The sequence below is a fragment of the Cyprinodon variegatus genome, unplaced genomic scaffold, assembly GCF_000732505.1.
Source record: "Cyprinodon variegatus isolate N-32 unplaced genomic scaffold, C_variegatus-1.0 Scaffold51, whole genome shotgun sequence".
NCBI classification, from domain to species: domain Eukaryota; kingdom Metazoa; phylum Chordata; class Actinopteri; order Cyprinodontiformes; family Cyprinodontidae; genus Cyprinodon; species Cyprinodon variegatus.
Genome location: NW_015150504.1, coordinates 448,277 through 461,155, shown reverse-complemented (window position 1 = coordinate 461,155; position 12,879 = coordinate 448,277). Strand labels below are relative to the sequence as shown.

Below are 12,879 nucleotides of genomic sequence, written 5' to 3'. Positions count from 1 at the left end.
TCAACAATTCTCCTAATTTGGACATCTTGAGATGAAAGGAATATAGCTTACATGTCGTCAAAGAAACTCCTCCTTAGATTTTTAAGTCAAGTGCTGAACTGTGTCATTCAAGCAGTTTAGGTTTTCTTTCTTTTTCTGAAACTATTTAAGATTTACTTATTGCTAAGTTTTCATGACTTTAGTTTGGAAATATTACCTTTGTTTTTATATTTAAAATTTTAACAAAATATCCCATAATATTTCTCATTTATACAATACCATATTCAATAGGATATGCTGAACTAACTTTTGCATGCTGCATTAGATACTTGTGATGAACAAATCTACCTTCAAACAAAATTCCTTTGAGAGCAGACTATGGTCTCAGTATTTCACATGCATGCTCAAGTTTTCTGCACCAAACTTAAAGGAAAAGTCCGGTCATATTCAGAATTCAAACTTCGGAAAGTACTTTAAATATGAAATTATTACATTTTTCCCCCTTTATTTAACCTTTATTTAAATGATAAGTCTTTTAAATTAAGAGTAATTTCAAATGAATGTGCTTTACCAGTGAAATCCATGTTTGTCAAAGAGCACTACTGCCACCTACAGTACCAGTTTGTGACGTCACAGTGCGGTATCAGCTCTTTAAGTTGGCAATCAAACGACGAATTTGATTGCAGACGTTTCTAGTAGTTCCCACTAATTTTGCCTGTAAAGTGGGGAGAATGGAGCTAGGCTTACCGCACAGTGACGTCACTGCTGGAAGATGTCAGGAGTGAGGTGTTACTTACTATATTTGAGCATAACTGGCCGGTCCCAGACTCAGTGATCACAACGAAAATTATTATTTTTTTACTGATTAACGCCAAATTCATTAAATAACATTGAACGCATTAGTTTTAGGTATAAATAATGATCCATTGATCATTCCTTGCTGACGACGTTTCCTTTAAAATAACCTTAAGCACAATTTTTTATTATTTTTTTTACAGTGTTGGAGTCTTGTGTAGTGAGAGTTCTTAAAGGCCATTGGAGTGGATTGCTCGTTGTTTGGTTTTTATCAGGTCACTCTGCAAGTTCTGCTTTTCTTTTGAACAACTATTTGAAACCTTGAGAGAGGAATTTATCGCTTTCTGGTTAGTGATGAAATAATATTCTTTTGGCTTTTAAATGATGGATCAACCTGTCCTTATTTGAACATTTTAAGTCATACGCTGTATGGCAATTCTTTTTTGTAATGGTAAGACACTTTTTTAAAGGTCTGTTTGCCTTTACCACACCATACAATATAGTACATGGTAATGAGAAACATTGTTGTAAGCTATCAATTATTAAAAAAAGCTGATGTGGCACATAGCAGCAGGAACACTTTTCAAATTCTAACAAATTTTAAGTTTACGTTTTTCTGGCTTTGGAACATCCCTTTTTTCATGTGTTCAATACTTCCCCCAGTGGGATTCCATCTTTCTACCAACAACTTCCTTAGTGGATTTACATGCATTGATTTTTTTTTCTATCTGTGGATTGTTGCCAATACTGGATACAAATTTTACATAAATGGCGCAATGTCAATTTCAACCCTTTACATATTGGCTGATCAAACTTCTTTTAGATTGTTAGATTGGTTAGAAATGTCTTCAGTCACAGTATGCAGTTCTTATAAACTGCACACTGTGATTATATTCACAAGAACATAAAATGATGGGTTTAATCCTTTGATGTTCTTGTGACCACTCACATCTGTGTGTTATCAACCTCCTCTACCACCACATCTTTATATAAAACATTTGCTAATAAGCTAATAAAAAAAGATGAAACAGCAATTGATTTCTTAAATTATTATTTTGATGTTTTGTGCTACAAAACATATAGTTAGCACTCTCCATTTTACTTAGAATATTGTTTACGTAATGACTAGTGAAGAAAGTTAACTTCTGAGCCATGGATATTAATAAAATTGCCATCAATAAAGATTATAAATTGTTGCAGTATTAGGGAATTAAACTAAAATTAAATAATATACATATAATAAGACATTTTTATTAATATAGCTATACACAATTTGTGTTAAACAAAAGGATATTATTAAAAATTGCCATCAACTTTGTTTTTTAATGTCTAGGAATAATATGTGTAGCTCTTCTCTTTAAAGTATAAGAAATATAGATACAAAAAAAATCTTGATTTCACATCAAAAAGCAAGAGCAACGTTTTGCCAACCCTGGAGTTTGCATGATTTAAATCTTGGTGTGACTGGCTTTCAATTTTACAAAAAGTAGTGAAACAGTTCAACTAGGAGCACAATCCTGGGTTTGTTTCAATATGTTACTTAAAAGAGGCATCTAGATAACTAATGTCAGGTCAGTGCTTTAACACATGATTCACTACGACAGTACATATTAAATCGAAAGATGTAAAGCTTAAAAAGAAACATGAACAAAAAAACCTATGATGAGATTTCTGTTCAAAGTACAACAATTGAAGAAAAAAAACAATTTGGAAGTCGGTCTGGATAGAAAATAGGAAGGAGAAACCATGGAGGACATTTAAAATATTACAGACTGTAACACAATAGAACAGGTGCATAAGAGCTTGGCCATCAGTCAGTCAAATGGCTGAATTGTGACAGCTGCAATAATGGGTCAGGAAAATCAATATCCCATTGACTGGTCTGCAGGAGTCTAATCACAGAGTTTTACGAATCCAGCCAAGGAGCAGATAGGACAGGCTGATTATGTCAGCCTTTTGGACCTTTTATGATTCCTCTGTGGTCCCGCAGCACCAGCTCAGATGGTCAAGTGAGGACTTTCAGTCACCTTGCATCAATTCCTTGTGCTTTTGCTGGACTTCGGGGGTGAAGTATTTTAGGGTCACAGAGTTCAAAATGCAGACAGCTAAAGGCGGAAAGCTTAGGACTGTACACAACCCCATGTTTGGCAAAGGCACAATAAATAAATTTCATCTGTCTTTCCTTTCGGTAATCATTGCCTGGACCAGAGAAATAACACCTCAGTTCCCGTTTAGGGCTGTGGAAAGTAGGCTTCCTCTGCAGTGGTAGTGTTCCTGTTACTTTTTCAGCCCAGTGAGTCCAACAGAGGTAACTTGAGGGTACAAAAACACACGCTTTTTCTTGTCAAATTCCTTCCATCATTCTGACACCTTAACAGGTGAGAAATAATGATATGGATGGAGACATACACTTATTGTGCTGCAGATCATAAAGACCATGACCAAAATTCAAATTTTGCATTAAAATATTTTGAAGCTTTTGAACCCTTGTTATTAGAGATGCTCCCAAGGCCTACTGAAAGATTCATCCGCATACCATTTCTGATAAGAGCCTGCTTCCACATTCCAAGCTTCATGTCTTTTATTGTTTATAATTGTCAGAAAAGCAAACAATGAATCCTTCTGTACTGTATTTGAAAGGGAGCAAGAAAAATAAAAACACTGGGGTGAGCGCTAGTGAAGGCACTGTTATTTTGCAGTCCATTGTGCACTGTGGCAGGTACTCAATGGGATTGTTGATGGTACACTTTTAGCTATGTTATGTAGAACAGTGCTGCTCTCAACATAGAGATGGAACAGTACACATGGGATTAGCTTGATGTAGCTACACCACATGTCTGCTCTTCTCAATCCCGATTTTTCCGCTGGACTTAAAATGCAGAGTGTGATAGGCATTTATTATTTAGAAGAGCATGAGATGGAGAGCAAAATGCCAAGATCTGTCAGAGTGTTGTGGGAGCGGTCTAAAGCTCACAAGCCTGTGACCCTAACAGATTTAATAATATTTCTGTAGTCAGAGATAAGTGGGTTTCAGGCACAGCCGATCAATTATGCATTAGTCGTATATATTTGACAAAGCCTGGCAAAGCTCCGATAGCTGCAATGGATATTACTGAAAGACCTTGCAAAAGTTTTCAAACCCCTTGAGCTTTTTCACATTCTACCAAATCAACTTAATATATTTTATTAGTATTTCATTCTATATACCATTGGAAAGTTATGCATGAATTATAATTTGGACAAAAAAACTGTGTTTTGTAGTTTTACTCATTAAAATGAGAAAAGGTTTGTTTCCCTATGTATCAAGCTCATTTTAATCAAATCACTCTAAATATAGTGCAGTACAACAAGTTGCCTTTATAAGTCACTTTAGCAATGATTAACACACCTGTATATTAAGCCACCAATTCTGTTCAGATCCAAGTAACTTACTCCATGCAGGACTCAAGGTGGTGGCAGCATGATGCTGTTGGTAGAAGTGTTTTCAAGTATTGACAAGGACACTTGATATTTGGATTTTCTAGAAAGATGGATGGAACTAACTGCAATGTTGTCCTGCTGGGTGTGTGTGACAGATTTTAAGAATAATGTTGATCTACACAGAAATCGTTTTATGGTGGATATATTCATGTTTTTAAACCATTCCTTTTCTCAGTGGTGTTCTAAATGAAGTGGAATGACAGTATCTTAGTCTGAATTTCCATTTACCACACGGTTGCTAAACCTACCACTTCAACCAGTTTAGTGATTTTTGTGGTTTGATAGCAGAGATATGATTATCTATTAATAAAGAAATGGCCCTGTGGTGGACTGGCAACCTGTCCAGGGTGTACCCCACCTCTCGCCCCTAGACAGCTGGAGATAGGTACCAGCAGCCCTAACCCCTTGCTCACACTGGCTCCGGTGCAGTTACCGAGCCGACGGAGACCGCAACTCCCGCACACCCCCTCTCACACCGCCCTTTTGACTACGGTGCGGTGCGGCTCTGCGACTCCGGCAACAGGTCCGGAGATTTAACAGAAGTTCACTTGAGTTCACGTAACTTCACGCGATAACACGGCCCAAATAAAGGATTTTTGCGAGAGCTTGTTGCGGAGGGCTCCGGCACGCCGCAAGGATAGCTTTCTTGCGGAATTTTCTGCAGCGCCGGAGTGTCTCGGTAACCGCAGCCGGACAGCTCAGCAGCCGGTGAGAGAGGTTTACGTCTTTTCAATGACTTGGAATCACTGCGGCGCCGCACCCACCGCACCGCAACGGTAAGACCGGAGTCGGTGTGAGCCTGGGGTAAGTTGTAATGAGCTGTATTTGTTAATGCAACCAAATATTTTCTTATCTTCTTGGATCTTCTGCTTCCTTGAGGTTAGACTATAGAATCACTGTGAGAAATCAAAAAAGGCTATACAAAGTTAGAGGTCATTGAACTTGCTTGGCTTTTCAGCAGCAAGTACTATGACAATGTGCAAAAATTGAATAGGTAAAATGAAAAACAGCCAGGTGTTGCACTGGCTATTTTTGGAGTGTAAAACACAAGGAGGCAAACTACACATGCACAGCGCACTTATCAGATTTGTTTTGGTGAAATGCTTAAAAATTATCTCCTATTTATTCCACTTTATTATTATTTGCAACATTGTGTAAGTCTTTCGGGTAAAATTTTGATTCAAAAAATAGATTGAGGCTTAAGGTTATACTATGAAAAAGTTCAAGGGATATGAAGACTTTGCAAAGCAATGTGTTAACTTCAGTTGAGTCAGAAAAATACCTTTGGATGAAGGGTTTAGATTAATCTCTCTTTTGTATGGAAGAAGCAGCCCCTGTTGCCTACTTTGGTATGGACTGTTTCATCAAAGCAGGTTTTAAGGCAATTCTAAGAAGTGATGAAGCTAGGGTATGTCTAGAGACATAGGCAACTTGTAGAGTAAAATCTCGAGAAGGTTGGCAAGTTTCTATCAAAGAAGTTGCACAAAATATCATGCAAGTGATTCATCACTTCTCTTTTGGATGGCTCTTTAAACGAAGTGGCATGTTCCTCTTAAGACTTTGATGTAGTCTTTTCTCTTCCCTCCCAGGTCTGCTAAGACATAGACCTTTGTCCAGTGGGGGGTTTAACATGGGACAAGCTGAATGAAGGGATAAAAAGAGGGGGGAAGCCTGGCCATCACCAGATAGAGCAGAAGAATACACTGATGAGGACTGTGAAAGAAGACAACCATCTGAGACCGCTGGCTCCAGAACCACGAGCTCCCATACCTGGAAAAGAAACCCAGTGGAAGAGTTAACAGGAAATATATAAAACAATCAAAAAAGTCCTAGTGACATGTAATTTTCAATTAAAAAGGAAAGAGGGATTTTATTTTATTTTTTTTCATATCTATACCACATTTGGCTTTCAACCGGAGAGGCTATTAAAGCATCTGGAGAAAGATGAAGTTTGTACCACATCAAAGAGTAGCTCCGCAAACGGAGCTGCCTCACAATGTTGCTCTACAGAGAGATGGGAGCACAGACCTGCTTTATATGCTGCAGCCCTGTGCAGCCAGTCAACAAGGAATAATAACCCAATGGCAGAGATGGATGACACACTGCACACGTTTGGAAAAAAGGTCACTTTTCTTACACTCGAAATAAGTCTATTACATGTGGTTGGAAACAGATCCAATGAAGTGAAATTGCATTTCTTGTCTAAATGAATAAATCTTCACTTGAACTTTAGCAGCATCCAAAAAATGGGAAGAGATGCAAAGTTAGAGGAAAGGCAAGCTCACTTAATTTGTGGATGTGGATGGGTTCGCTGCCCACACCTTCCCCGCCTTCGCTCAAAACCTTGATCTGAATGAGATAGTTGTCACCGGCGGAGAGGCTCAACTCGGCTGTGGTTTTTGTGGTGAAGATGGTGTGGATGTCGTTGTATCGATGTCTTTTCAGCATCACCTGCAGCAGGGGACATGATGAAGGTAAATGCACCAATGCAAAAGAGATAAAGAGAGCATAAATCGGGTTTAAAAATGAACTGGAACCTACCAGATATCCAGTCACCTTTGACTCTGTCTCCATGGCAACTACAGGGTCCCAGTGCAGCGTTAGTGTGGAGCCAATCATGTTCCATTGTATGTTGAGCGGAGCCCTGTCTGGTGCTACAAAGGGAAATCAGACATAAATATATATATATATATATATATACCAATCATTAGCTGGTTGCTTAAATATATATGCTACACACACATGCTTTGTGTGTTGCATATGGTGTATAGCTTACCGAAATCTGATACAAATCCGTTGCATGTAAAATTTAGGATTTCTATGAATAACCTGAGCCTCTAGAGTGGCTGTAGACAGGAATCTTTTTTAATTGTATTACTGTGTCTTTTAGAGAAATATCTTGTGGCTTATAGGTATTAAGAATTAATGGATCACTAATTCTGACCATAACTCCCAAGTTTTTTTAGTACTTATTTGTAAATCTAACCTGCTGAATGGTGCATTTCATAGCCAATGCAGACATTGGCTTCAGGCCTGCATTTGACCCCCTGTCAGTGCTTTGGGATAGGGAGGGGCTCGCTCCCTCCTTGCTAAAGAAGACTGTTCAACTAAGCAACCAGTGTTCTCATCTGTTGTCATTGAAGTCTCCAACAACGCAGTGACTAGACTTGTCACTAGTAACCTTAAAAAAATGCTTAAGGAGTTTAAAAGGTCACTAATATAATGACAAAGGGCCTCTTTTTCTGTCTTCCCTTTTTCTTTTTATCATCAAGTTTTTTTCTTGTCTGCTCTGCAGGCTGTGGGTTTGAATGTGCCGTACTTTACAACAAAAAGTCTCATCGGGCCATTGAGCAAACGCTGTGAGCAGGCGGTGCACATGGGAGATGTGCAGTTGCAGAGTCACTTTAGGCTTTGTCGAACTACAAAATGACGTAAAGGTGACAGTATACCTCTGAAAGCTATAGTACTAGTAGAGATTAGTACTTCAAAAAGGGAAATATGAGCAACTTCGCAGTAAAAATGACAGTATCAACGATAAACGCTGTTGATAGCTCACATCCACATCATGAAAAAAACAAAAAATATCTCTATATCACATTTATCATTGAAAATAGTGTTTTCTAGAAATATATTGAAATAGTATCTCAGTGCTCAGGTAGGTGTTAATACAACAAATATAAACAACTATCTAATACTGAAAACAGACAGAAGGCTCCTTCACTCAGTAACATCAAACACTATGAAGAATTTAGAAACAAGGCTTGGTTAGTCTTAAGTATTGTGTTCACAGGTTGGATAAAGGACAGATTTCCAGTTTAGGTCACTTGTCTGGCTTGATTAAGCTTGTCTGATTCTAGTTATAGTAACTTGTTCCAAACATCTCTACAGCAGTAAAACTTCTACTTATAAGCTTAATTTTGGTATCATAAAGATAATATTTCTTCTGTCCTTTACTAACTGTGTCACTTATGGTCAAAATTAATTATGCTTTCAGCTGTTTGCTGGTTTTGCTGTGGTTCAAATGTCTTTTATCTGAATCCCAATAAAGTAAGATAGGTCTATACAGCCACACAGTGTTGTGAACAGAACACATGCTTACATGTTACACATAAGTTTCCTCATGATATTTTTTCCAAGTAAATAGCTAAGACAAGCAGGATTTGTTGATATCCAAGGAAATTTTAAGGGTTCCAGGAAGTTGGTCAGTCAGATTTAATTTAATATGGCAGCGGCAGCTTTCATGCCGGAGATGCAGAGCATTCTTTTCTCTCCTGGACTTACGTGGTTTCCTTGTAGTGTTGTTGATGGGTGCTGACTGAGGCCCAGGCCCGGCAGTGTTGAAGGCAGCCACAGAGAGGTAGTAAACCGTGTTCGCTTTCAGCCCTGTGATGTTAACCTGTGTGTAGTTTCCAGTAATGCGCACTTTGCCAACAGTGTCAGGCTTGGTGTCATCTTCCCAGTATACGACCTGATAGGACAGAAGGTTACAAAAAAAAACAGGGGGCCTAGAATGTTGAAACATTATTTCATTGGTGTATTTGGTTATATTAGTAATTATTTTTAAATATATATGATATTTAAGATATTTGTTTTTGTCGAAAATGAGATGGGGATTGAATAAAAGGTTTTTCACTAGTGGAGGTTTGAATGAATTATGTATAACCAGTCACCACTTTACATTAGATCTTATAAACAGGTCATTGGTGGGTAATATAATCATATAGTGGAGAAAGAAATGATCTGATTTTGCTTTTGGGAGATGGATATTGGGAATGGGAGGGGATGAATGAATATAATTAAATGCAAAAACTTGAAGGAACAAATCACTGCGACAGCAAAGCAGATCAGTTTAGCTTCAGACTGTCTGGTGTCTGTGATGTGTGACGGTGGTAAAGCAATTAATAGAGGATATTACTAGCTTTTTGGCTTACTTAAAGGTCTTCACTCTTAATGAGCCCATTACTAGCTAACATTAAAGTTAAAAGGATAATTATAAATTAGTGTTCGTTTAGGAGTACTTTGAGTTTTTGGTTTTTCACTGTTAAAGGTTTTTTCCAATTTGTAATTAGTTAAAGCCAACATATTAAAAGCACTAGACTGCTGTTTACAATAACATACCCCCCCACCCGAGAAGACTTGATTTTGAATTTATTTGGAGTTAAAATTCAACACCAGTTAAGTATAAATAACTCAACTGTATAATAAATAGGTATGTTGCCGTACAGCCGGGAGCCTATTGAGATTCAGAAGCCTTAATCCACTTTAGCCCTGCAATTTTAGAACTGTGCCATGGTTGGAAAGGACAATGAGGCCAGTGCTATGGCAACAGAACTGCTTTGTGCTATGGGCCAGAGGTGACAAATATTCAGAAAGTACCATGGGGAATAAAAACAGCAAGGCCCACTTTGCATATTTGAAAAAGAATGCTTGCTAATTCTTTATAATGGTTTTCTTAGTTATTTCTCCAATTCTTTAGGCCAAAAACATGTTTGTGTAGACAAATAAAGAATATGGAGAATAAAATACAGTGCCTTGCTAAGGCATTGGCCTCACCTTGTGCTTTCCATATTTAAAATATTTTATTGGGACTTTTAGTGATACATACACACATTTTTTTTACAATTATGAGGTAGAAGAACAAGAGGATAATTTTCAGATTTTTCCAGTAATAAAATCTGAGGGTGGTATGTATTATTTTTGCCTCTCTTTGAGTTAATTCTTGTTAGAAGCACATTTTTGCTGTGGTAAATCTGCAAGCTACTCCAACTGTGAATGAACTGACATGATCATTTGGGCCAATATCAGTAATGATATTAACCTTATGACAGATTATAAATAATTTACTGGTATTACATATTCTTATTCCTCTACACTTTGACAGCAATCACCACTAACCTTCACCCCTTAATTAGCTTAACACCCCCAAAACCTATGCAGCATCATTATCACTGTAATATTTCTTTACAAAAACCAAGGTCAAACCTAGAGATCCATTTTCTTTCTGATCTAATCCATTACGATACCTGGGTTGACATAGTGCCCATTATCCATACTAGCTAAGTTTCCTTGTTTAAAATGAAACCAATCATAATGCGGTGCACTGCATATTCCTAATTCTAACACATGGAAAGGCTTTGATCAACACCATTCCGTTCTATTTCCAGCCTTATGTGTTCAGTGGGTGTGGAACAGACTTCCTGACACTGCTAAAGAAATGCATCCCCACCGCATGAAACTGTCATATTTCAAAGTGAAGATAATGCTTAAGTTCTGCCGTATACATAATACTGTATACGGTCACAGTAAAACCTTATTTGGCATCTTTTACAATTTGTTAAAAGATTATTGCACCTGCGCTCAGGATCTTTAGGAATCCTCCATGAGATGTTTCTTCTAATCTTCTAATCTTCTCCTCACCAGCCATTAAGAACAAGCCGAAGGCTGTGTCTTTGTATGTTTGCAGTTTTGCCTATGTCTATTTATCAAACAATAATACAGGAGGTATTCAGTGTTCGGGTTCTTTTCTTCAAACCTAACTTCGTTGAAATTTGATCATTGACTTTTATACTGTTTTTGTTACTATCCATGATGCTGCCCATTCTTTCATGTTTTCTAAAACAACCTCTGAGACCTTCACAAAGCAGTTCTATTCATAATATTTTTTTCTATTAAGGCACTTATTACCTAGATCAAAGTAAATGGGGTTGAAGAGAAATGTCTATCACACTTTTTTAGATTTGTATATTAATTTGCAAAGTTTAGTCACATACAATCTCACTAAAACAATTTTCATCAATGACAGTTTACCTCTAAAACATATCTTAAGTTGTAAAACAGAAGAGAAAAGAAAAAGAAACAGAAGATACTTTAAATTGAACTAAAGAGCTTCAGAGAAATGCTTCATTACCATGTTAGAGGAAAGAAAAAAGGATGTATCCATGAGTCATACCTCATATCCCAGAACTCTTTCTGGGAGGGAAGGGAGAGTTTCCCAGATCACTTCAATTTCTGCTGCCGACAAACTTCTGGCCCTAACCCTCTTAGGAGCTGCACTGGGGACTGCAGAAATAGAGAAGAAATGTGGTCAGGATCCCACAGCCTCATCTAACACCATCAAACACACTAATAGCAATAAGAGGGAAGGCGCTGAATAGACCTGTAGTTTCACTGAGAAGCTATTTCCCGAGTTCGCTTTTAATGGGATCTGTGACTGACATAAGGGAAGACTATCTGCCCGGCAAATTCAATTAACGGGATACCTCCCTGACAGCGCAGTGTGGTAAGTGTCTGCAAGGATTTCCTGTAATCTACCAGCAAGATAACTAATATCAAGTTGACATTTAGTGGTTTGAGAGGGGAAGGAAATAACAGCATTGGAAAAGGGGGAAAAAAATCATCACTATTCAAGGTCACAATTGTAAGAATAAAGATTACAGCTTATTTGAGCATCACTTTCTAGAATGTCTGCAGCGTACCGTCTTCTGCGGAATACACTGTGGCGATGGAGCTGAATGGTCCTTCCCCCCGGTTGTTGGAGGCTGCCACTTTAACGTCGAAAGGCGAGAAAGGTGGGATACTGTCGTTGCGGAGGACGTAACGAGATACGCCTGGCGTGGAGATGACTGCCCGTGTCCATGTGACTGTGCCCACAGACCTGAAGGCGATGATGTAGCCAAAACCTTCCCCATTCTGCAGTTCCTCGGGCAAAGGCTGGGAGTGAAACACAAAACTATAGTGATATTAAAACACATACAGACAAAGAAACAGACAGGCCCGTCTCTGCACCGCACATTGATTAGGGCTTCTGGGAATAGATATGGCCTCTTCCTTCATCTCCACAGTCACCTTTTACCTTATCTTTCCCCCCCTGCATGGCCTTGTAATTGTACCTAAGTGCAAAACCCTTCAAAGGAAAGTGCTCTCTTTTGCTGGTTTTGGAGGGGGAATTGGCTCTCTGTAGCCGAGCCAGATGAGGGGTGGCTCCCTCTAATGTAGGTCATAAAATTACTCCACTCAATTCTGCACAATTAAGCAAAACCATTACTTGCCGATGGAGAGAACCGTAAAATGTGACAGATGACTTACCTCCCATGTTATCACTAATTCAGACTTTGTGCCGCCTCCACCTCCGACATCAGTGGGAGCTGTATCAGGAACTGAGAGGTAAAACCCAAAGGGGGAAGCAATTAGAACACAGTTTACAAAGCTCGAAGGAAAGCCCTGAAATGCACTTGTAGCCTTATGTCGAGACAGACAGCGACAGATACTGTTCTATGCCACACATATGCCCCTCTCACTGCACGTAAAAGCATTCCAGAGAATTCTGATTTACAGACGTTGGTCAAATGTCAGTGCAAGGCCTGTAGGCCCAGATTCATAATATCTTTCAAATGACATTTTGACTTAGCCCACTCTGTTTCTATTCCCATTTGCCTGAGTGTTCAATGTAGCATGTTGGAAAAAAATGACCACTCACCCACATCCTTATAATATCCTTCTGTAAGAGCAGCCCTGCTCTAGTAACCTCTGTTAGAATCTGATTGCTATCAGTGTTTTGTCCAGCAGGGTTGAATGGAAAACAAGTTTTTTATTGGATTTCTTGTTTCCTTGTACTCTCCTGCCACA

General features: G+C 38.5%; 1 protein-coding gene across 1 annotated transcript in view; it reads right to left on the bottom strand.

The window, feature by feature from the left end:
- Positions 1 to 4,935: 4,935 nt before the first annotated feature.
- The window catches only part of cntn3 (contactin 3), a 45,468-nt gene continuing 37,524 nt past the window's right edge, over positions 4,936 to 12,879 (bottom strand). Inside the window, exons 16-22 of the mRNA XM_015370958.1 lie at positions 12,340 to 12,410; positions 11,730 to 11,964; positions 11,204 to 11,313; positions 8,536 to 8,722; positions 6,796 to 6,908; positions 6,540 to 6,705; positions 4,936 to 6,024 (exon numbers count right to left, since the gene is read on the bottom strand). Of these exons, the coding sequence (XP_015226444.1) occupies positions 5,933 to 6,024; positions 6,540 to 6,705; positions 6,796 to 6,908; positions 8,536 to 8,722; positions 11,204 to 11,313; positions 11,730 to 11,964; positions 12,340 to 12,410 (974 nt within the window). The 3' untranslated portion in view covers positions 4,936 to 5,932. The remainder of the gene's footprint in view (positions 6,025 to 6,539; positions 6,706 to 6,795; positions 6,909 to 8,535; positions 8,723 to 11,203; positions 11,314 to 11,729; positions 11,965 to 12,339; positions 12,411 to 12,879) is intronic.